This window comes from Gekko japonicus, unplaced genomic scaffold (assembly GCF_001447785.1).
Source record: "Gekko japonicus isolate JY-2015 unplaced genomic scaffold, Gekko_japonicus_V1.1 scaffold174, whole genome shotgun sequence".
NCBI classification, from domain to species: Eukaryota; Metazoa; Chordata; class Lepidosauria; order Squamata; family Gekkonidae; genus Gekko; species Gekko japonicus.
In genome coordinates, this window is record NW_015177013.1 from 1,329,217 (window position 1) to 1,352,320 (window position 23,104).

At 44.8% G+C, this 23,104-nt stretch overlaps 1 protein-coding gene across 1 annotated transcript in view; it reads right to left on the reverse strand.

Annotated features, from left to right (window-relative positions):
• The window catches only part of MSH2 (mutS homolog 2), a 96,269-nt gene that overhangs the window by 6,197 nt on the left and 66,968 nt on the right, over positions 1 to 23,104 (reverse strand). The window contains exons 10-15 of the mRNA XM_015427676.1: positions 16,880 to 17,030; positions 16,634 to 16,731; positions 5,361 to 5,606; positions 3,241 to 3,445; positions 1,822 to 2,069; positions 1,051 to 1,223 (exon numbers count right to left, since the gene is read on the reverse strand). Coding sequence (XP_015283162.1) covers positions 1,051 to 1,223; positions 1,822 to 2,069; positions 3,241 to 3,445; positions 5,361 to 5,606; positions 16,634 to 16,731; positions 16,880 to 17,030 — 1,121 coding nt within the window. The remainder of the gene's footprint in view (positions 1 to 1,050; positions 1,224 to 1,821; positions 2,070 to 3,240; positions 3,446 to 5,360; positions 5,607 to 16,633; positions 16,732 to 16,879; positions 17,031 to 23,104) is intronic.

The window sequence follows — 23,104 nt, forward strand, 5'->3', positions numbered from 1 at the left end:
AGTGTGGCCCCAGGCCCCCTGTCCCCCCCCCCCCCCAGGATCGCTGGCGGTCCCTGCCAGCTACCAGGGCTAGGCTTCACACACATCCCTCCCCTGGCAGTCTCCCCACAGCCCAAGCCTATCTGCTACCTACCCCAGCTGGCTGATGCTTTGAGGTGATGTCCTCCAGGAGCAGTCAGCCGGGAAGATGCTTGGAAGAGCTGCGCGGGAAACCGCAGCGTGGTAGAAGCAAGCAAGGGGGTAGCTCCTATTTCAGGCCAACAGGCAAGCACATGTGAGCAGCCCCCTTTGCCGGCAGGCTACCTAAGTGGGTGGGAGGGGCATGCCAGAGGAATCTCCCCAGCGTAGAGGAGGAGAAGCTGTGCATCCACTGGGAGAAATCCCTGCAAGACTGCACACAAACACACGCTATGGGGAACTGTGGCCCCAGACCATTAAGGGCTTTAAAGGTTAACACCAACACCTTGAATTGGATCTGGAGACTAATCGATAGCCAGTGCAGCTGCCACCAAATTGGAGTAATATGAGATAACCGTGATGTTCCCGTCAGCAACCTGGCAGCTGCATTCTGGACCACCTGCAGTTTCCAAAGCATTCTCAAGGGTAGCCCTATGTAGAACGAATTGCAGTGGTTCACTTTGGAGGTGACCGTTGTGTGGATCAATGCGGCAAGGTCTGAACCAAACAAATAAGGAGCCAGCTGACAGACCTGGCACAGGTGAAAAAACACTGACTGTGCCACCATGGACACTTGTTTATCCAGGGACAGCACAGAATCTAACCACACCCTGAGGCTCTTTACAGAGTCTACAGCTGTCAACTGGATACCATCGAGTCTCAGGAGTGACCCTCCAGCTAGCACCTCAGTCTTTCCCAGCCACATGACCTCCGTCTCGGATGAATTCAACTTCATCTGACTTTGATGGATCAATGTTTTAATTCAGTATAAGGTAGTGTTCAAGAGGATGTGCATTCATATTACATTCTCACTGGCACTGATTCAAGCAGCATTTGTTCCCTTTTCATTCATAATGATGCATGTTAACAAACCTGCTTTTCTTCGTAGCATCTTTTGGCTGCTGGTTCTTCATCCGCCTCCTGGGGCTTTCCAGTATGCTGGAACTCCTCTAATTCCAGAGCTTTTGCCTTTGCATTCTCTATCACATGTTGTGGAAAGGCAGCAAGCTCTGCTACGTGGATTCCAAAACTCTGGTCACAAAACCCTGGAAGAAGCATTACTGGTTTTAATTCTCAAACACTCTTCTAGCAGCCAAATGTAATTCCAGGAAGGTTGGAGATCACCAAATTTGAAACTTGGAACTTATTCAGTGGTTTTCAGGCCATGTCATAGCAAGCAACTTAAAGTAGTAATAAATTAGGAAATTGTGACCCCAGTGCAACAGGAAAATGCCCTTTTGTTTGGTATTAACAAAAACATTATACATGATTAATCAAAGGGAAGGATTCTCAAGACAGCAACCACAGACAACCAGTGTAAGACCTCTTTAATTCATAATTGCACATTCTGGTTTGCAGCTGGCCGCAGCCATGCTTATACTTCCCAGACTTAATGCATACCCATGGTTAAGTTTTCCTTAAAACACAGGAAAGCATTGCTATTACATCTGTACCAAGAAGTGGAAGGAAACAATGGTCAGGGCATGGTTAAGCTAAGAGGCTAAAAAACATGCTATTTTGAAATATATAAAAAGCTGCCTTTGAGACAAATGGCTATTGAAGGTCATGGGGAAACCTAGTATATCTTTGCGATATATTAACCAAGATGGGTTTTCTTCATTCCAACTTTGGGGTCTCGCTCACCTTTTTTCACACGGTACAACATCGTCAGGGAGTCCTCAGTGGTCAGCGCTGTGACATGCAAGTTATTCACAGAGGGAACCTGGTCAGCAAGAGCTGTCAATTCATGGAAATGAGTTGCAAACATACAGAAAGCTCCAATTTTGGTGGCAATATATTCTGAGATAGCCCATGCCAACCCAAAGCCATCATATGTAGAAGTTCCTCTTCCCAGTTCATCGATGATTATCAATGAGTTTTCTGTAGCAGACCTAAAAATAACAGAGCAGTACACTGTAAAGGGTGTTACAATTTTGCTAACTTCAACAGCAAACAGAATAGGAAACCCGGACACTGTAAAACATCTGATCAATTTCTCTTTCAATACTTTCTCAGTAAGCACTCCTCTCCAAATGAACCTCTGGGTTTTCTAGCTATACCTCCCTTCTCTCTCTTGCGGGGTAGGGCGGGGTAGAAATACTCGAATAAATAAATAAATATAAAAAATACAATCAGGAACAAGACATCAGAACAGGCAAGGCACCATTATGACACAGAAACTTATGATAACATAACTGGGAGCAGGGAGTAGCCATGTTTGTCTGTTGCATAAAAAGACAACAAAAAGTTTTTATTTCTGCTGCTATCTGCCTAAGAGAAGCGACCACTGATACCTTTGAGGACTAAAGCAGAACACACGAGGGCACAGGTAGGATTGTAAGGGCTCCAAAACCCCACAGGTGGCCAGGGAAGAGTGGAGACATTAACAGGGGCTGTGTGGAGAACATAGCCTAGAGGTACATCAAGAACCTCCCTCAGCAGGACGTTTGTCAAAAACAGCAAGAATGCCATGATGTGCATAAGCAATGGCAGAGCAGACAGAAGCACTAAAAATAATACCTTCTTTCCACAAAATAGTATCATCTAGCAGGAGATGATTGGACCTGCACAAATTTCCCATAATACTAGAACTCAGGTGCACCACAAATTGTTGGGAAATGAGGTTCACCACAAATTGTTGGGAAATGAGGTTCAGGACAGACAAAAGGAAACACTTCTTTACTCAATAATTAACCTGTGAAATTCACTGCCAGCACAGGTAAGTGACAACTATGAGCACTGATGGCTTTAACCGGGGTGGTGGTGGTAGACAGACTCATGGAGGGGAGGGACCACCGGGGCTCCTGGGCATGGTGACAGAAAGGAGCCTCCATCTACAGAGGCAGCAAAGCTCTGAACACCAGTGCCAGGAGGCAGCAACAGGTTAAGTCTTGGCTCCTAGGCCCTGTTAGCTGGCTTTCAAGGGCACCTGGTTAGCCACTGTGTGAAACAGTATGCTGGTCTTGATGGATCACTGGTCTGATCCAGCAGGATCTGTTCATGTTCATAAATTCCTGCAAGGCCTTACCTGGCACATACCACAAAAGCAAACACAGCTCTTACCTAAGGATGGAAGATGTTTCCAGCATTTCTGCCATGAAGGTAGACACCCCCTTCAGCTGACTGTCTCCAGCTCCTACTCGAGCCAGTATACTATCGACAATAGACACCTCTGCAGAGTCACAGGGCACAAAACACCCAATTTGAGCCATAAGAACTATCACACCGGTCTGGCGAATGTAGGTTGATTTCCCTCCCATGTTCGGTCCTGTAGAGGCATTACCATTAGTATTAGCTGGAAGGTCATTTTAGCACCCTAAAATCCATTTATAAAATCTAGGCGGAGGCACCCAAAGCAGGGCCTCTGGAGATGACTGTAATGACTGGACAGGTTCATAAGAATTAGGTGGCTCTTCAGGTAAGTTGGTCCCAAACCATATAGGGCTTTGAAGGTCAAGATCAGCACCTTGAGTCATGCCCAGAAACAAAGTGGAAGGCAGTGTAGGTGGGCCAAGCCGGGAGTGATAGGGTCCCTACGACCCACTCCAGTCAACAGCCTGCCTGCCTGCAACATTCTTTACCAATTGAAGTTTTCAAACATTTTTCAAGGGCAGCCCCACGTAGAGCACATTGCAGTAATCTAATCTAGACGTAACCAGGGCATGCACCATAGTGCGTGTCCAGGAAAAGCCACAGCTGGCTAATGAGTCAAAGCTGATAAAAGTCACTCATTGCCACAGCTGCCACCTGCTTATCTAGCAGTAGGCCTTGGGTCCAAGAGCACCCCCAGACTACAGACCTGTTCCCTCAAGGGGAGTGCAACCCCATCCAGAACGGGTCACACCTTAACTCCCAGGTCAGACGTTCAGTAGTACTTCCATCTTGTTGGGATTGAACCTCAGTTTATTAAAATCTGTTGAAAACATTCTTGTGCTTGGTCCAGAAAACATATTTGAAAATTTATTTCAATTAATTCTTTACCCCCACAGAAGGACTGGTTGACAGCCTTGGCAACTTTCTATGGCAAATATTCTGTAATGATGACTTCAGCAAGTCACTAATTTCACCTTTTTCAGGAATAAAAATTCTTAATATCTTTATGCAAAATGAAAAACCTACTGGCTGTTTGAACAGCAATGATCATCACCAGCTAGAATCTGGCCAACAACTCAGTTTCCAAATTAGGACATATTGTGAATCCAACAAGAGGCAAAGGGCAAGCAACATGATAGCTTCCCATGAATTAATAATCTTCGTGAAAGCTAGAACACAAGTAGTAAAGGGTTTTTCTTCCCAGAATGAACAGCATCAGAGACTTCCCTTAACTATGCATTTCACCTGCTTTACCTGGCCTTGGCTTATGCATGAAAGTGATCAGCTGACAGGTTTGAGCAAAGAAGTCTCTGCTGACACCTGGCCAAAGTCTCTGCTGACATTCACACTGGAAAGAAAGGCATTAGAGCAGTTTGCCAACATTTCAGCTTTGGAGAAATCAGCTGATCTGAATTAATGGGCCGTGGTGGTACGTATCGATAAACTAGGGCCAAATGGGGGGAAAGACCCTGTACTACAAACTCAAGCTCTTTTCAAAATATTAACATTTCAGTCCTCCCTTACTGCACCAATAGTTTTCAAACTGTGATGTTAAAAAAGCTGAAGATCTTGAAAGTCAAAGAAATTAAAAACTGAAGCATCTCTGAAGTTCAGAAGAGAACCACAACTGGCTTGTGGGGTACTCTGTGCTAGGAAAAAAACCAAGACAGTGTACCTGAAAGTTGTTATAAGGATGGATTAAGGCAAAACGTAAGTAACAAGCTACAGAGGTAAGTTTGCTCCTACACAGCCACTCATGCAAGCACAAGCTGCCTCATGGCTCTTTATTCTTCTACATGTCATGAAAATGATCTCCACAAGTTTGTATGTTGGGGTAATTGCACAATAGACATCACCCACTCATCAAAACCAAAAGTGGAACATGTAGAGTTACGCCAGCCTGAAATGCTCAGTTCCCTTGTTCATACCAAAAGCCCCCAAAATGCAAATACTGGTTTGGAGAAATTAAGCTCCCTTTTCCTGTCTGTTTTGCAGTCTGGAAACAGATGCTTCTAAAAACAAAAACCCAAAACAACACAACTCAAAAGACAGAAGAAAATAATAATATGGCATAAAAATGAAGTATTTACCAGTAATGATGTGGAACATCTGACTGTCGCCCTCAAAGGTCACATCATTTGGAATGAAGGCAACATCATCTTGAACTTCGATACAGGGGTGTCTTGAGCCTTTCAGTATAATCCTCCTTTCTCCCATTTCCAGAATCTCTGGGCGTACATAGGGCACAGGTGCGACATTCGACGCATGAGCAAAACTGACAACTGCATCCAGCTGGGCTATGACTTCACTCAGAAACTGTATGGGGTCCTTGTATCCTAAGGAATTGGAATTATATTTTATTGTGCTTTTCCAACATGCAGAAATCCAAAAGGTATCACACATTGTTAATCTGGAAACCTCTTCTTACATGTTTCCATATTTTAGGTGACAATTTGATAGGTTATATGGGAATAGAGAATGCCTTTACTTGCTAGCTACACAGAAGCTGAAAGACTACCATTTACAATGAAGCCCTAGGAAGAGGCAATTAGATTCTAAAAGTAGATTCTGTGTTTAGTTCTTGTTATACCTCCCATAAAATGCACTGAGAATAAATGTCAGTCCACCATGGAATTAGACATTCTTAAACCAATCAATTTTAATGCATTTAAGAACACCTCACTCTCAAGGTGCTAGATTAAAAAAACAAAACTTGGAAAACTACCCCAGGGCTGCCAGAGGGGCACAGCACAATTCTGCAACCCCAGCAGGGCTGTAAATGGGCCAGATTGGCAGGAGTGGGGTCCTGCTTGACAGGTAAGTCCAAGCCCAAGGCCAGTTATGGGCAGTAGAACTGGCCTTCAGACTCCAAAGACCAGGTTTACCACCCATTATTTAGAGCATACACACTCAAGATGGTTGGGGGGGGGGGTGGACATGGCCCCTTTAAAATTTGAAGGACACATGCACCATGGGGTAGACTTAGCCTATAGATTTCTGAGGCCATGCCCACCCCATAGGAAATAATAAAAATAATTTAAAGGGCCCATGCACCACAGATCAGCTGGGCCGTCTTTATTGTTCCTCTCTCCCCTTTTTTTATTTCACATGGGAGACAGGAAGGGCATGCTTACCCTTATCATTAAATATCAGGAATATTCCAATATGTGGAATAACTCTCTAAAATGATAATACTCCCCAAACTTAGCCATAACAATAAGCATCAATAAGCATGCCCTTCCCAACCTCCTAATTAGGGATGGGCACAAACTAGGAAAATGCAGTTTGGTTCATGGCGTGCCTGATTCACAAATCACAAACTGCTACAAATTTTTAGAGGCTAAACAAGCCAGTTCAGTTTGTGACGCAGTAGAATGCCCCCCCCCCCCCCCATGCTAGAGACACCAAACTCACAGGGGATCTCTGGGTGACTTTCCTCTACCTGCCCTCCAAGTTATGTGCAGATCAGACTTAGAGCAGTGGTGTCAAACTTATTTGCTATGAGGGCCAAATCTGATATAAATGGGACTTTGCTGGGCCATGTGTGTCATAAAACCTTTATAAAGGACACAGAAACACAATTAAAGATTGTTTTTTACTTAACATGCTTGAAACATTAACACTCTTGCAACATTTTGTTTATTTAACAGCCTTTGATAACTGACACCTCTTGCTCTGAATTATTGAATCAAAATCTGGAGACTGTCATTTTAGAATAAAAAGACTTTATTTGGGGGTAATTGGGACCTAGAAATGGAGCCTAAGGGCCTACCAGCCCTCAATGTGGGGGGGCACTGAAGAGTGAGCTCCCTCCTTTGCAAAGCTGCTTGGGTGAGGAGGGGAGAAGGCTGCAGGGCAGCTGCTCTACCCCAACAGGTGGGCAACTTATAGAGCCCGCAGAATTGACACGAGGCCAGCCAGTGCGATCAAGTGAACTCCTGACTTTGCAAAGCTGTTGGGCGTGTTGGGGAGGCTCACAGGCCGGATTAAAGCCCTGGACGGTTTGCTGTGATGTGCACGGCCAACCCTACTTCCTCATGGAGGACATAGCCTTTTGACAGCTGCAGTGGTGATGGTTAAGGCTCTACTCTCCAGAGTGCAAAGGCAGAGCTGTGCACTTCATGGCAGACCTATGGAGCAGGCAGGATTGTCAGGACATGGCCCAGGCCCCAGGAGAACAGTCCTGTTACCGGGCTACAAAGTGGTTCTGCTCCATGTACAGAGGATGGACACAGTCCACATGATGCAAAATGCCACTGCCATAATACAGAGTAGCCTGAGGGAGTGGGTGGGCAGCAGCAACATCATCCACCATGGCTACATGGTCACGGACGCCAGCACCAACATGCTGGCAGTGGTGAAGGGAAGACTATGCGCCTCAAGGGCATTGTTTGCCTGGTGCACACATTTCATCTGGTGGTGAAGGATGCTCTGGGGATGGGGAGCACTGTCAATGCCACCTGGGACACTGCCCCCCCGAAGATGCGGTCCATGCTCAAGACCTGCCAGTGGCTGGCCGCCCACTTCTCGCAGGGGCATTATTCTGCCTATCTGCTGAGAGGCGGGAGGGGGGATGAGGAACTCCACCTACACCATGATTGCGCATTTGGTGGAGCAGAAGAGTGCAGTGCAAGATGTCATCTCCTCCACGACTATCCTGCACAGGGAAGAGGAGGCCAGCATCAGCTCCAATGACTGGGTGATCATCTCCCAAACAGTGCATGTCCTCAAGCCCTTCCAGGACACTACTGATGTCATCTCCCTGATTTGAGGGCAGGACCGGGTGCTGGCCTCCATACTGAAGCCGGGGCCCAAGGGGACGGCTGTTCTCTCATGGGTCAGGGCCTTGGCAGAGAGACTGCAGGTGGGCATCACCACCAGGTTGCATCCTTTCTGCAAGAAAGGGGAGTACAAGCTGGCCTGTATCTGTGACCCCCAGATAAAAGGCAGCATCACTCTCCTGAATGCAGAGCTCATGCAGTGGAAGCGTGAACTCTGCAAAGAAGTGTGGAGGCTACAGGCCAACAGATGTGGTCAGAGGGAACAATGGGTGGAAGAGGCAGTGGGGGGGGGGGAGGCCACAGCCCAGCATATCTGCCTCAAAGAACCCAACCATAGAGAAGCCCCACGAGTCGTTCACAATCAGAACAGAGATATGGGGTAGCTCAGAGTCCTGAGCCCACCTAACACCCTAACTCCAGAAGGGGAGAGGAGTTCACGATCAGAGCGGTGAAATGGAGCAGCTCAAAGCCCTAAGTCCACCTAACACCCAAACCCCAGCAGGGGAGAAGAGTTCACAATCAAAATCTGGGTCCTCAGCTGAGGCACCAAGTAGCTAAGCCCCACTGCTTGGCATGAGCAGAGACGGGGTGGCTCAGAGCCCTGAGTCCAGAAACACCTAAACCCCAGCAGGGGAGAGAAGCTCACAATTAGAAAACTATGAATCTGCTCTGCTTTTAAAAAGTTCCCACTCTCTCTGTCTGTCAACAGCCAACAAAGGAGAGGGTGGGGAGAGCTGAGAGCATATACAGCATTCTGATACCATAGAGCAGAATGGAAACTCTGTTACTGGCAGCCACCAGTGCCTGTTGAGCTTTGGAAGGGACCCTTTTGGTGTTTCCACGGCTGGAGAATTCTGCCCCCCCCGTTGCTTTGAAGTTTGGTAAACATCTTAATTGAGTGGAGACAGTGTCTGGAAATTTAACCATTCACAAACCTCCACAAACAACATCAAAGTTTGTGGAATGTTCATGCCGGGCGCCCTGCCGCAAACTTCACTTCTTGAAGCATGAAACAGGCAAAATTCATGACTAACTTTAGCTTGTGAGGCAGTTTGTGGCCATCCCTACTCCTAAAACACGAACTTAAAACAACTTTTCTAGCGCACACGCCCTAGTCACCACTTCCTAACTGGAGCTAATCTAAACTGTATCATGTTGTGGATATTTCTTCTGTTATTCTACTCGTTTTATTGAGTGGTCTTATTGATTATTGTTTTCATAAATGTTGGATATAAATTTTAAAGTGTATTGCCTGGTTTGTATATTTGTTTGTCTTTTCCGCAGCAGAAATTATGGCTTTATAAAGGTTTTAAATAAGCAAGAAATAAGATCATCTTTTAACATGTCCCAGAAAGGCTATGCTAATGAAATTTCACTTTTTTAAGGCTACCCATTGCCAATTACTGGAACATAATTAATTCGGAGAATGGATGTGTCTGCCTTGACAACAGCAACTAACTGTTGCACCTTCAGGCTCAGATTAAAGATTAAAAACTTGACTTCATGTGACGCTTGGAGTGCCATAAATAGAGGATCCAGTGTTTCATTTCCCTGAAAAATCAGGCACTCATGGCCAAAGTCAGATTGGGACCACAGCACTTGGAGTAGGTTAAGCCTTCTGATCTGAAATGGTCTTGGTGAGTTGCTATTTGCCCCACTAGACTTAAGACTACTGATTCAAGTACCTGTATGTTTACCCCAATGAGACAACAGAAACTCCTTCAAGCCAAGGTGGAAAAAATGGCAGAGGGGGGAAACTTAAACCTCTCCTCCGCTCATGGCACAACTCTCATCTGAACCACGGGGCCCACATGCCTGATTTTTCAAGGAATAAGAACACTGGAAGCTCCATTCATAGAACTTCCAGACTCATGTGCAGCTGAACCCTTCAAGATGGGATCTGTAAAAGATAAATGTGTGCTTCTCCCTTCTCCTTAAGGAAACCCAGATCCCACCTCAAGATCCACAGGCCTTAAGCTAGCAAAGGAACACAAAGCAAAGCAGTCCAGTCACTCTACTTTTACCTGGCCTTTAAACCACAAAGGCTCCCCAGGGAGTTAACAGTAACAGAAGATCCCTTAAAACCAATACAATTATGAAATGCTGATTAAAAACAGCCATTAAAATACATTAGGCAGCACAGAATCAGAAATAAAACTGTTCCACCTTCTGCAATCACAGACCTGCACAGAACCTTAACTGACTGCAGATTCCAAAAGGAGTTTCCAGAAGTTTCTACATGCGCCGACATGGCACTGTGACAACACACTGTGAACAAGCAGCCTGCCTACACAAACTGGTTACTGACACTGGGCACTATATGCGATTCTAGCTGTACATTGGATTGATCCAAATATTTTTAAGCACTCTAAATATGTCAAGGATGCTTATGATTCTGTGGTTTATTTGCAGAGACCCAATTGTCAGGTTATACACTGCTTTAACATTTAGAAAATCCATTTCACAAACACATACCAGGGAAATTCTCTGTTGCGTGTTTTAGTATTCTGGCTGGAAAGCTTGTTCTAAACTAAAATCTATTACCATCTCATTGCACAGCTAAAAAGACAGTGGTAAAAGAGCAATATCCAATTAAGCCACTCTAATCCCAACTTGTCTTCCGCATCAATGGTTCCAACACTGAATACATAAATCAACTCACATCAAACCTGTTTAAAAAAATCACACCTCACACAGAAGTTCTATCTCGATCTTAAATTGATGGCATATTCTCCCCCCACCCCGCCATTTAGATTTGCACCCCCACAGCAAATTGTGCATTTTATAGCACAAAGGCGCAGCTAAACACCACTGTGCATGCATCTGACGAGATGTTTCAAGGCCAATTTCTACATTTAAACAACTATTGGGAATACAGTTGCTCAGCTATTATTCCAGAAGGAGATTTTTTAAAACACCCATTCAAATGTCCATTGAGATGATGCTGGTGATATTGCCGTCCCTATGAAAAAACAAAAGGGTTCTTCTGAAACTACCACTAGACATGCCAGGGTGATGCAGGGAGGTGCAGATTTGGATTTAAACTGAGGAAACCCAAGTTCCATCCTCTGCTCAGTCATAATGCGGGGGGGGGGGGGGGGAGAGATGATCATGCAGTGGTCATTCTTTCAGTACAGTTCTCACAGAATTATAAGGAGCATACTGTGAGAAGGGACATAACCAGATACACTGGCCCCAATCTCCTCAAAGGAGAGGCAGCATAAACCTGTGGTGAAGCATCTAGCAATGCTTTCAAGCATTTAAGGGAGAAAACATTGGGAAACAGACACTCCCTACTGCAGAAATTGCATAACAGCAACTGAAACTTTGAGCAGATTTTGAGCCATTTTTCTGGAGGGGCTGTGGCCACTGCATCTGCTTTGCATGTAGCAGATCCCAGGTTCAATCCCCACCATCTCCAGTTAAAGGATCAGATAATAGGTGATGTGTAAGGTCTCCTTAGGAGCTGCGGTGGCTCAAGTAGTTAAGACGCTGAACTGCAGGCTGTGGAAGGTCGACAGTTCAGCAGTTCGAGACCCAAGTGCCGCATGACGGAGTGAGCTCCCGTCTCTGGTTCCAGCTCTTGCCAACCTAGCAGTTTGAAAGCAAGAAATTGCAAGTAGACAAATAGGTACCGCTTTGGTGGGAAGGTAACAGCGTTCCGTGCACCTTGGCGTTTAGTCATGCTGGCCACATGACCACGGAAACGTCTTTGGACAGCGCTGGCTCTTCGGCTTGGAAACAGAGATAAGCACCGCAACCCTAGAGTCGGACTCGACTGGCTTTCGAGCAAGGGAAACCTTTACTATGGTCTCCTTGGGAGGAAGGCAGCATGGTACAGTCCGATCTCATCAGATCTCAGAAGCTAAGCAGGGTCAGTACTTGGAAGGGAGACCACCAAGGAAGACTCTGCTGAGGAAGGCAATGGCAAACCACCTCTGCTTCTCTCTTGCCTTAAAAGCCCCTTGCTGGAGTAGCCATGAATCAGTTGTGACCAGATGGCATATTACACACACAAGGACTGAGCCGGCTAAAACTAAACCCGGCGAAGACAGAGGTCCTGTGCCTGAGTCGGAGTGGACTGGGGTTGAGGCTCCCTCTCTCGACCTTCGATGGGGCACCTCTGGTGCCAGCTTCAGAGGTTAGGAGTTTGGGAGTGCTCCTGGATCCCTCCTTAACTATGGAGGCCTAGGTGGCAGCCACTGTCAGATCGGCGTTTTATCATCTTAGGCCTATTTCGGCAGTTGGTTCCCTTCCTCGGCCGTGATGACCTGGCTACAGTGATCTACGCGACGGTCACCTCGAGGTTAGACTACTGTAACGCTGTCTACATGGGGCGGCCTTTGGTGCAGATCCGGAAGCTGCAGCTAGTGCAGAATGCGGTGGCCAGGCTGATGATGGGTCTCCCCAAGTGGGAGCACATCCAGCCTGGGCTGAAAGCGCTGCACTGGCTGCCAATAGCATACCGAATCCGTTTCAAAGTGCTGGTACTTACCTTTAAAGCCCTATATGGCCAGGGTCCGACTTACCTGAGGGACTGCCTTTCCCCACATATACCCCCAAGAGCACTTCGGTCTAGGGTGCAACATCGCCTGGTGGTTTCAGGCCCCCGGGAGGCAAGGCTCGCCGTGACTAGGGCCAGGTCCTTTTCGGTGGCGGCCCCTACCTGGTGGAACAAGCTCCCAGAGGAGATCAGGGCCCTGTGGGACCTTATGCAGTTCCACAGGGCCTGTAAGACGGAGGTCTTCCGCCAGGCTTTCCCATAGGTGCCGCCACTACCACCGCCACCAATGATGTGGACAACATCGGGATTAAGGATGGGCCGGGAAGATCTGCCACAATTTTTGCGCGACTGATACCACCGGACTTACTTGCTCAGGATCAGCTATAGGGCAACATCATCCCCGGAGAACTGTCTGTTTACCATCATGGCATACATCCGGGGACCATCCTGCTTTCAACTGAGTATTATTGTTGTTGTGATTAATTGTTATTCATGTTTTTATTGCTTTTACCCTGTTTCATATGGGCTTTGCCCCCTGTAAGCCGCACTGAGCCTGCTTCATGGGGAGGGCGGGGTAAGAATCCCAATAAATAAATAAATAAATAAATAAATAAATAAATGAGGTGAGTGGTGTTAGCATGAGTTTCCTACTTGCTTGTTACATCTCTGAAATATCACTGCATCCCTTACAGGATGCAAGCAGTTAATCACTGTGTTTGGTCTAATCCCTTGTTCCTCATTCCTAAATGAAATTAAACCTAAGTCCTGCATTTGATCACTTTATCTTCCCCCTCAGCATCTTCCCCCATTAGTGGAATGTCAATTGTAAGTTCGATGGCACAGGGTCCTGTCTTTCTGTTTATACTGCTGTGTAAAGGGCCATGGTACATGCAATCCAGTCAAGCAAAGAAACCAAGTTAATTCTGCAGCCTTAACACTAGAACATGTACAAACTAAAAATGAAAAGATGAATTGTTAACAATCAATTTGTTCATTTCATTAAACAGATTTAAAACAGGGACTTAATACAAGCTTTTCATTAAGAGCTGTCATTTGTGAAATTGCCTCTGTGCTGACTCAATTGCTTACGTAGCTTCCTGGATTCAAGACTTGCTCACACAAAGTGATCATCGTAGAGAGTCTGCATGGTGTAGTGGTTAAGAGCGGTGGACTCTAATCTGAATAACCAGGTTTTATTCCCCACTCCTCCACATGAAGCCTACTGGGGTGACTTTGGGCCAGTCACAGTTCTCTCAGAACTCTCTCAGCCCCACCTACCTCATAAGGTGTCTGCTGTGGGTAGAGAAAAGCAGGATATTAAAAACCTACTCTTCTTCAGGAACAGGCCCCTGATCAATTTTTGCCCCTTCATGAACAGCTGGTCTGCTCTGATTCATCATGCAGACCAGGGAATTCCCCATACCACAGCAAACCTCCATGTGATCCACACATGAAGTTACAACATGTGAATGTCTTGCTGAAAGAAGGCAGTTACAACATGGGGGGAAAGTTAAGCTACTTTGGCACGGTGGCTGTGTCAAGAGCAATGGCTCTTAAACTGAATAATTTGATCTTACAGATGTGGGGATAAGAACATTTCCCCCTCTTTTAATACCTCCCTATCCATGTATGAGGCACATAATATTTGGGTAGAACTGAACCCAATTAAATTGTAACTGTTCTTCCAATGAGACCCCAATTTAACCTAAAAATGAAACTATATATAAAGATGGGGAAAAGTATGTAGATATGATACCCAGGGTCTATTTTTCTCCAGTGTTGATTTCTATGAGGTCTGTGAGATCCCAGATACCTTATATATGCAGCTTCAGCTCAAACTTTCCAGTTTTACATTAAAAGAAAAAAACCTGAACAGCTGACACCTTCATATTCTAACAGCTGCATGAAGATAAAAATAGCTGTGTAATAACTGAGATTTGTCACCAGGTTGAGGGTCATTTGAATTTCCTACAATACCCTTGGGCATCCAGTCTATAATTTCCTCTATCAGCTATAGTTGATGCCTGATACAATGGCCCTTATATTGAAACCCTTGAGTTAAATAATAATAATAATAATGTTGGCAGAGTGAAATTGTGAACAGAGAGGCAGTAGCTTGCCTCAGCCATCAAGTAAATTCATGATCTGGTATTAGGTGTCCCAGTTTTAAGTACAATTCTCTCCCTGTCTCTATTTAACCTTAGCTGTGCAATCACATTCACAAAAGCTACCAGCATAATGAAAATTTTTACTAACTTGCATTCTTATACTTACCGTTAGTTATCTATGTCCTAAGGGGGGAGAGGATTAAAGCTTTCCTAGCTGCTCACCTGGAAAGGAGATCTTGCTCTTCACAGGCAACTAAGTGAATGGCTATTAAATAAGCCACTAAAAGCTTTTAAATGTTTAAGAAAAGACACAATGACATTTAAATGGGCCTACTCCTTCCACTACATATGCTGATTTTCACATCTAAATGGCTAGAATCAAAAGGAGTCAGGCTGTCTGAAGGGACCCAGGACTTATTGGGCAAGCTATGAAAATCCAGTACTGGTTGCTGAGACCATCATGAGCTGGTGTCCTTTAGCGTCAGTCTAGTTCCACTTGATCAAGCCCATAAAAAGGAGGAATGATGGCAAACACATGTTGAGGAGTGAAAAAAGGTTTTATGAATACATTCAATTCTAGGGTTGTTGTTTGTTTGTTTTTAAAAGTTAACACTATCTCTCAGTATTTTAAGAAAATACAGTTGGCAGGGGGGGAAAATAAAAAGCAGTATTTCAGTCTCATTCAAAGCTATTGTATCTTCATGGATCTTTGTCTGCATTTGCAACAAGGCCTTCTGATGTACACTTGCCATGTTACATTGTTTGGAATAGCGTGTTCCTTTAGCTACAGGGCCCAGGTGCTTGGGCGGCCACTAGACCTGAACGTTTAAGCAATATGAAAAAGCATATGCCAAGAGAATGTGAGCAAACATTTCTCTTTGTTTATATTGCTGCCTTATTCATGCTTATGTTGCTTACACATCAGTTCCCTGGCAGGGGGGGCGGGGGGGGGGGACACTTACAACACACTCTGCTACCTGCAAGGGAAACTAACAGAAGAGAATTTTGGACTGAAATTTCTTAAAATGATTTATGAACAAAAAATCTCTGCATGGGCACGGTTTTCAGATACGTATGGTCGCAGAGACATAAACTGTCATATCAGATGCAAATAATGTGAATTTGACAAAAGTGTTAAATTATGCCAATAACAAAAACAAAAAACAAAAACCCCAGTACAAGAACATTTTAAAAGATACAACAAGGTCTGGTGTAAGCACAGGCGGGCAATCCCTGTGTGCTTAAAGCCCTCTGCAGTCACTGGCTGAGCTGCTGGAATGTTATGGAAGCCCAGAGGACACAGCTGCAGGAGGAGCAGTCACTTCAGTGCCCAAAACAAGACCCTGCCACCCACTTGAGCTGCTATGTCATAGTCTTCACCAGCGGCACAGGGACTAATGGAAAAGTGTGCTGTTGAGGAGGAAGGGGATACAAAGCAACGAGGAATGCAGAGTTCCTAACATGGCCTCTACTGACATCTGTGGCAACTTCTATGACTGACAGCTTATTTATGAAACTAAATGTTGAGCTAGGTGCTGTGCTATCAGGGGGAAATCTGTTCGGGAGTTTTGTTAAAGCAAATATTCTGCTTAGGAGTACCACCTAGTATCTCTGCTTGTGGAAAGAAGGGATTTAGGAGAAAAGGCAAAACTTATCGTGAATGTGTGCAGAGCTCTACTAAGAACGTAAGGCTATGCTTTTGTAGCCTAGCATTTCCAAGTAAGTAGGCGCAGGAATGAAACCTATATCTGGCCTGGACCTTTTCAGTCCCAATCGTGTTTGGCTTTGAAACAGTCTTGTGAAGTAGGTCACGTTCCAACTTTAAAGACAGGACCAAGGTGGAGAGCTGAAAGCTTACTTATTCCTCCACTCCCCACCCCCCCCCATTGATGTGTGTCAGCTTTACAAGAATGTTATTACATTCTCAGGACATACCTCGGGATTTCAAGGATCAATACAGCCTCCCTTACCTGATGCAATGTTTATAATTTCTTTAACAATAACATCCTGAGCTTCTTCATATTCTCCTCTGTTCTTTGCGTATTCTTCCTTGAGCTCTTTCAATTTACTGCACATAAAATTAAAAAAAAAAAACAGTTTGCAAGCTACTTTCAGTCCCCTTTGATTTTCCAGGAATCAAAAGGAGTATTTTCCCCTGATGAGCCATCCCTTTTGAGGTGAAGTCAGGACCTGGGAGTCGCGCACATGTTACAGACCTGTTGGAGAACTTCACACCATTCTTCTGGGTTTCCAAGACACTGTATTTCAGATTGTTCCTCAGTACTTTCTCCTCCCTGTAGGTAATCCGGAAAAAATGCCCATATTGTGCATTGCATTCCAATTTGATGCTCTTGCCAGGTTCCAAACCTATTCAACAGGAAGGGATGAGGGGGAAATAAACATGACTGATAGCAGCGTTATAAACCAACAAATCAAATTTTCATTATTCCCTACTCAATGAGTGAAATTTCTCTCTTAGCTGGGTTTTGCTGCTTCATAGTGTACCAGGCCACCTGCTGAAGAGTTAACTCATAGTCGCAGGGCTGCAATGAGTCCTAGCTGGCTAGACGAGAGCTAGAGGAGTTTGAAACAGTGGTTTCCCTTACTACAGAGATTTCTAAAATAAAATGCCACACCAACCTGAGATTATTCCACTGGGAAGGGAGAGGGCAGACACACCCAAACAGGAAAATTATTTTAACTAGGTTGACTGATGGGGCCATTAGAGAGGATGAGTGTATGTACCTAACATTCCATAGGCAACAGGTGCTAGACAGAATCCATTGAGCTACTTCCACTCCCCATCTCACAACTGCTAACTTACAAGTTTGCAGCAAGCCACAGTTTGTCTTTACATCCAAGCCCAGTAAACTATGGTTTGTACTTGTGAATCAGGATTCCAAAACCGAAAGCCAAGCACTGTTTGGAATCTTGCTATGCAAGGCACACATAATGACAATATGCTGTTTTGAATATCACAGCAAACTATGATTTTCCATAAACTTGGAAATAACCAATTATTTCACCATACGCACCTGGAAGAGGGAGCACATGATCTAGAGGAACTGCGAAGCTTGCTACTTAGCAGCAAATCACAGTTTGCAGTTACATCTGAAACATACCTTAGAGTATTGTGACACCTTAAAGACTAATAGATATGTCATGGTATAAGCTTTCACTAACTAGAACATTTAATCCAATGTATGAAATGTTGTCCTAAACTGGCAGATACTTACTTCAATATGAATGAACATGGGGAGAGTAAACAGTGAGGTCAATGAAATACAGGAGTCTGACATTTCTAAGCAATGCTCAGCTGTGCAGACAAATGAAAGACCATTCATAACAGCAGTAATTGAGATTACACAAGCATTCCAATTATGATGTTCTGATTTAAGACCTGTACTGGGAAAGAACTTCCTGGTCTTGATTAAGTCAGAAGAAGGAGAGGAAGAGGAAGAAGAGGAGGAAGAGGAGGAGGAAGAGGAGGAGAAAGAAGAGGAAGAGGAGGAAGAGGAAGAAGAAGAAATTGGATTTATACCCCGCCCTTCACTTGGAGTCTCAGAGCAGCTTACAAACTCCTTTCCCTTCGCCTCCCCACAACAGACACCCTGTGAGGTAGGTGGGGCTGAGAGAACGCTCTTTCAGGAACAGCTGTGCCAGAGCTTGTGACTGACCCAAGGTCACATCAGCAGGTGCAAGTGGAGGAGTGGGGAGTCAAACCCGGTTCTCCCAGATTAGAGTCCGCACACTTAACCACTACAACAAACTGGCTCTCTTGCACAGAATTAAACCTGAATGCACAGAATTAAACCTGGTAATAATAATTAATAATTATTGTATGGCAGTGTGTGTATTATAGCCAGGAGATCCTAAGATTGTCTGGCAGCTACAAGTTCTAGCTCTTTTTAAGAGTTATGCCACACTAGGTGGCAAGCTAATTGTTAAGGCAAGAGATATTTCAGAGGTGGTTTTCCATTGCCTGCCTCTCATCATGCCCCTAGTATCCCTTGGAGGTCACCCATCCAAATACTAGCCAAGACTGACTTTGCTTAGCTTCTAAGATCTGACAAGATTGGGCTAGCCTGGGCTATCCAGGATTAAACCTTGTGATAAATTCTAACTCAATAAGAAATACATTATTATTTAAAGTGCACAATACTGTTGGTTGTTTCAGTAAAATAAAAGCATGGAACATCTCTCCCCCTTTTTACAACTTTTTGAAATGACCCCCCCCCCCAGCATCATGGTCAGTTTTGACCACATCTCATCTGGATTTTATCAAACTGTTAGTGGCCACATAAAATGAATCATGGGCCACCACCTCCCATGTGGGGGGGGGGGGGGCGGGGGGAGAGAAGAGACATGCTAAAAAAATTATATCCATATTTATAGTAATGCAATGTTTTCAAACATTCAGCTCTTCAGTGAACCTTTTCCACATCAACTTGTGTGCCAAAGAATCCCTGCCAGGGAACCTTTGCATTGCAGAGGATCTTGAGACATATTTTAGGATTGATAAGTGTGTGCAGCAGGTCTCTTGGCCAGGTTTCTTGGCCTGCATTAATAAACCAAGAGTAAATCCTAGCACATATCAGCGTTCTCCTGAAGCTATGCATTTCAGGAGAAGGTCAGCAGAGGTGAATAAGCTTGCTCTCAGATAAGCCATTATTCATCTCACTGGGGAACCTTATAGGCTCCTGAAGACTGATTAAAAAACTGCAGTATTATTTTAAGCTATGGAAAACTCTGAACACTGAATAAAACAACTTAACAAAATCCAACACTCCTCTATAGTAAAAAAAATAACAAATCTGTCCCAACATACTTAGCTCCCTGGCAGCTGTCTTCAGCACCTCCTGCATTTTTTCCTCTAGCTCATTCATCTTTTCTCTCAATGTAGACAGATTGGGATCAAAGGAAGGTTTCACAAGATATTCATGGATTTCCACCTAGGACACAAGGCAGAGAAACATCTACTAAAGCAGCCTTCAAGATTGCACAGTCATCTTTATCTTGCAAAAATTAAACATTCAAAATTAGTCACAATCAGCTCAACTTTACCAGCTTCTGGAACTATATACACTGAGTATGAAATCCAGCAGATTAATTCATTAAATCTGAGTGAACAAATATGTGTGGCAGATTTGTTAACATGCACAAAACGTTCCAGTCTGAGGCCTTAAAAATGATTGACTGGTCTAGCAAAAGTCAAAGGGTAATGCTTTCTGGGTCTGTATCAGCAGACTGGTGAATGATGAGGACGTTTCTGAACATTTTTGAATGATCCTCACAAAGTCTTCCTGTAGATTAGAAACTAGAATATCAGGAAGAGAACTACACCAGAACCTCTCTCCCCCAGTGTACTAGTCAAGGTTGTAAGAGTCCGTCCTACGCCGTACCCCATTACGCTGAGGACGTTAACAAAAGAATGGCTGCACGTGATCTGCATGTTCATTCTGTTTTGCCAGAGGGAACTCTTACAAATACACTTGCAGACAGATATTGGAAAAATCAGTCTAATTCTCAGGAGCCGACACCACACTCCTTCCCAGCATGACACCATTAGTAAAGATAAACTGATATGACTTACTGCCTTAAATTGGTGGAGCTTCAGGAAAACCAACAGGCCCAGCTGCAGGCCCACTGTCAATACTGGCACATTCCACTCCAGCAACCAGCTGTTACCCAACTGAACCACTAGAACTTCAGTACCAGAGGCTTTTCTCTGTCTGCCAGCACAGCTAATGACTGGTCACTGCTGAATCTGCTAGGAGTATACACTTTCACTTTAGGCCCAGGCATGGCATCATGGCTGTGTGGCCAAACTCTAGGCCTTGGTTTGCTCACTTGACAGGAGGTGGTGGCAGCTACAAGCATGGATGGCTTCAAGAGGGAATTAGATAAGCATATGGAATGGAAGTCCATCAGTGGCTATTAGCCACAAGGTATAGATAGGAACTCTCAGGCTGGGGCAAGTGATGCACTGTATTCTTGGTGCTTGGGAGGGGGGCAACAGTGGGAGGGCTTGTAGTGTCCTGGCCCCACTGCTGGATCTCCTGATGGCACCTGGTGTTTTTGGCCACTGTGTGACAGAGTGTTGGACTAGATGGGCCATTGGCCTGATCCAACATTGGTTTCTCTTATGTTCTTATCTGCACAGTGTGGCAGAGAGCAGAGTGAAGTTAGAATCTTTATAGCTATGACTTCAGTGCCTCTCAAACCTGACCTTCACCTTCTTAACAGTTCAGTGGCTTCTGATCCTGGCTGTCATCCACAGTCTGTCAGAGGCTCAAAAACTGGTACCCTTACTCATCCCAAAAGAAAACAATGAACTTGAGAGCCCAGCTAGATCAGACCAAGGGTTCAACTAGGAAACCTTGAAGCAGGATGTGAAGGAAGTAACCTTTGTGTTTTATTTATCCTGAGAATATGGTAGTCAGAGACATATTTCCCCTGAACAAGGAAGTTCAGAGACAGTAAAGATGGGAGAGTTCTGCTTGTGGACTTCTGACAGGTTTCTAGCCAGCTACTGTGACAAATGAGACACTGGTCTGAGATGACAGAAAAGCCAGCATGATTCAGTGGTTAAGAGTGTCCGACCAGGATCTGGAAGACCAGGTTCAAATCCCCATTCTGTCATAAAGCTTCCTGGGTGGCCTTGGACCAGCTACACACCCTCTCAGCCTAATAACCTACCTCACTGGATTATCCTGAGGGTAAAATGGAGGAAGGGAGCCACTCTGAGCTCCTTGGATGGAAGGCAGGATAAAAATGTACTAAACAAACAAATAAATATATTTTGTAGCATAGCAAGCTCTGTTCACTGTGTGAAAAGATGTCATCTAGTAATATGGGAAGCGTTAATTTAAAAAAAAAAAGTACACAAGAAATATGACAAACCAACCAGGAGAGCTAAAGTGGAGAATCCTACTGAAAACCTGTGGGATAAAGCTGATATACAGGTAATCAATTCCTAGTCCCTAGTTTAATGGAGCCTTCTCAAAAGCATGCTTCATTCAAGATGCTGATCTTATTCATTACATGTACATAAGAAATTTATTCAGTCATTGTATTTATATCCTGCTCTCTCTCTCATCGGCTCAAAACAGCTTACCGTGGTTCGTATTTCAGCAATAATCATGTCTGTGCTAGATATGATTGATATCTAGGTATCAAGTCTAGATGACTAAAAGAAAATGAAAGAAATGCATCGTTTCCACTCACTGATGTATCCTTCTAGTCATTCCCCTCCTTCTGAAAAAACTAACAAAATGCACTCTGGTCTAGTCTTATTCACTTCAACTCCAAGGCTGCAGTTCAAGTACATAAGGGGGGGTGGGGGTGTTCAAAACAATAAAACCCTTAGCATTGCCTCCCTCTCTTACTTTTCGAAGAGATACATTTGATCCTTAAAATAGCTTGTTATGGAAGGCAGGAGCCCACATCCACCTGACAAAGCAGCTGCAGCTGGTGGAAGATAAAAGTGATAATGGACAGCCTCACACACTCCTCCTCTGCTCAGAGGGAAGTTGGTTCTAAATGTTAATCCTGAGTAAACAAAGCGTGAAGCTTCTTCACGGAAACCACATTCATGCTCTTTTTAACGAACATGCCAAAACAGATCAAAAACTAGATGGGTGCCCTCCTGGAGGTTCACTTCCAGAAGTAAGAATATTTGCAAAAAAGATGCAGCTGCTACTGTGGCCACTTAGTCAAGAGTTTTGTTCTCAGGTTTGCTCATTAGGGACACATTAGCAAACAAGAGGATGGGTAACAGCGATCATCTTGCACATTCCCCAAACAGCCCTGAAGCCCTCCTAATGAAATACAGCACAGGGTCCGGTTGATGGCGGCACGCTACACAGACGCATCTCCCAGACCTCCCGGGGATGAGGTCTGTGCACGGCGGGAAGGAGGGGGAGCGCTGGCCTGTTACCCCCCCAGGAAGCCTGGTGGAAGGCGCCTAGCCAGCGGACTTATGAGGAGTCGCCTCTTCGCCTATGCGTTGTGGGTGAATTGAGGCGCTCCTCCGTCCCAATGGTCCTTCCTGCACTGTGCCCGAATGGAACTTAGTGACGCTGACCGGGGCAAGCGTAGGAGATCAAGCGGATGAAATGAAGTAAAGCGGGGTCGGAAGACCAGATATGAACGTGAGTCTGACTGAGCAAAATGACGGTTAAAGAGAAAAAGAAAGCTCCCTAACCCATGTTGAAAAACGGAAAGTGAAGCGGGCAGGGGAGGGACATCTCCTAACCACATGAACTTTTGAGCGAATCAAGGGGGGAGCGGAAGAGAAAGCATGTACAACTGTTAGGAAATACTCACCAAGGTGAGTTCAGGCGTTTGAGTGCATATTCAGAGACTTTCAAAATATTTCTCAAAGTAAACAATCAAGAAAGATGGCGGGGAAGAGGATGGAGAAAGAGAAACTCTTGAAA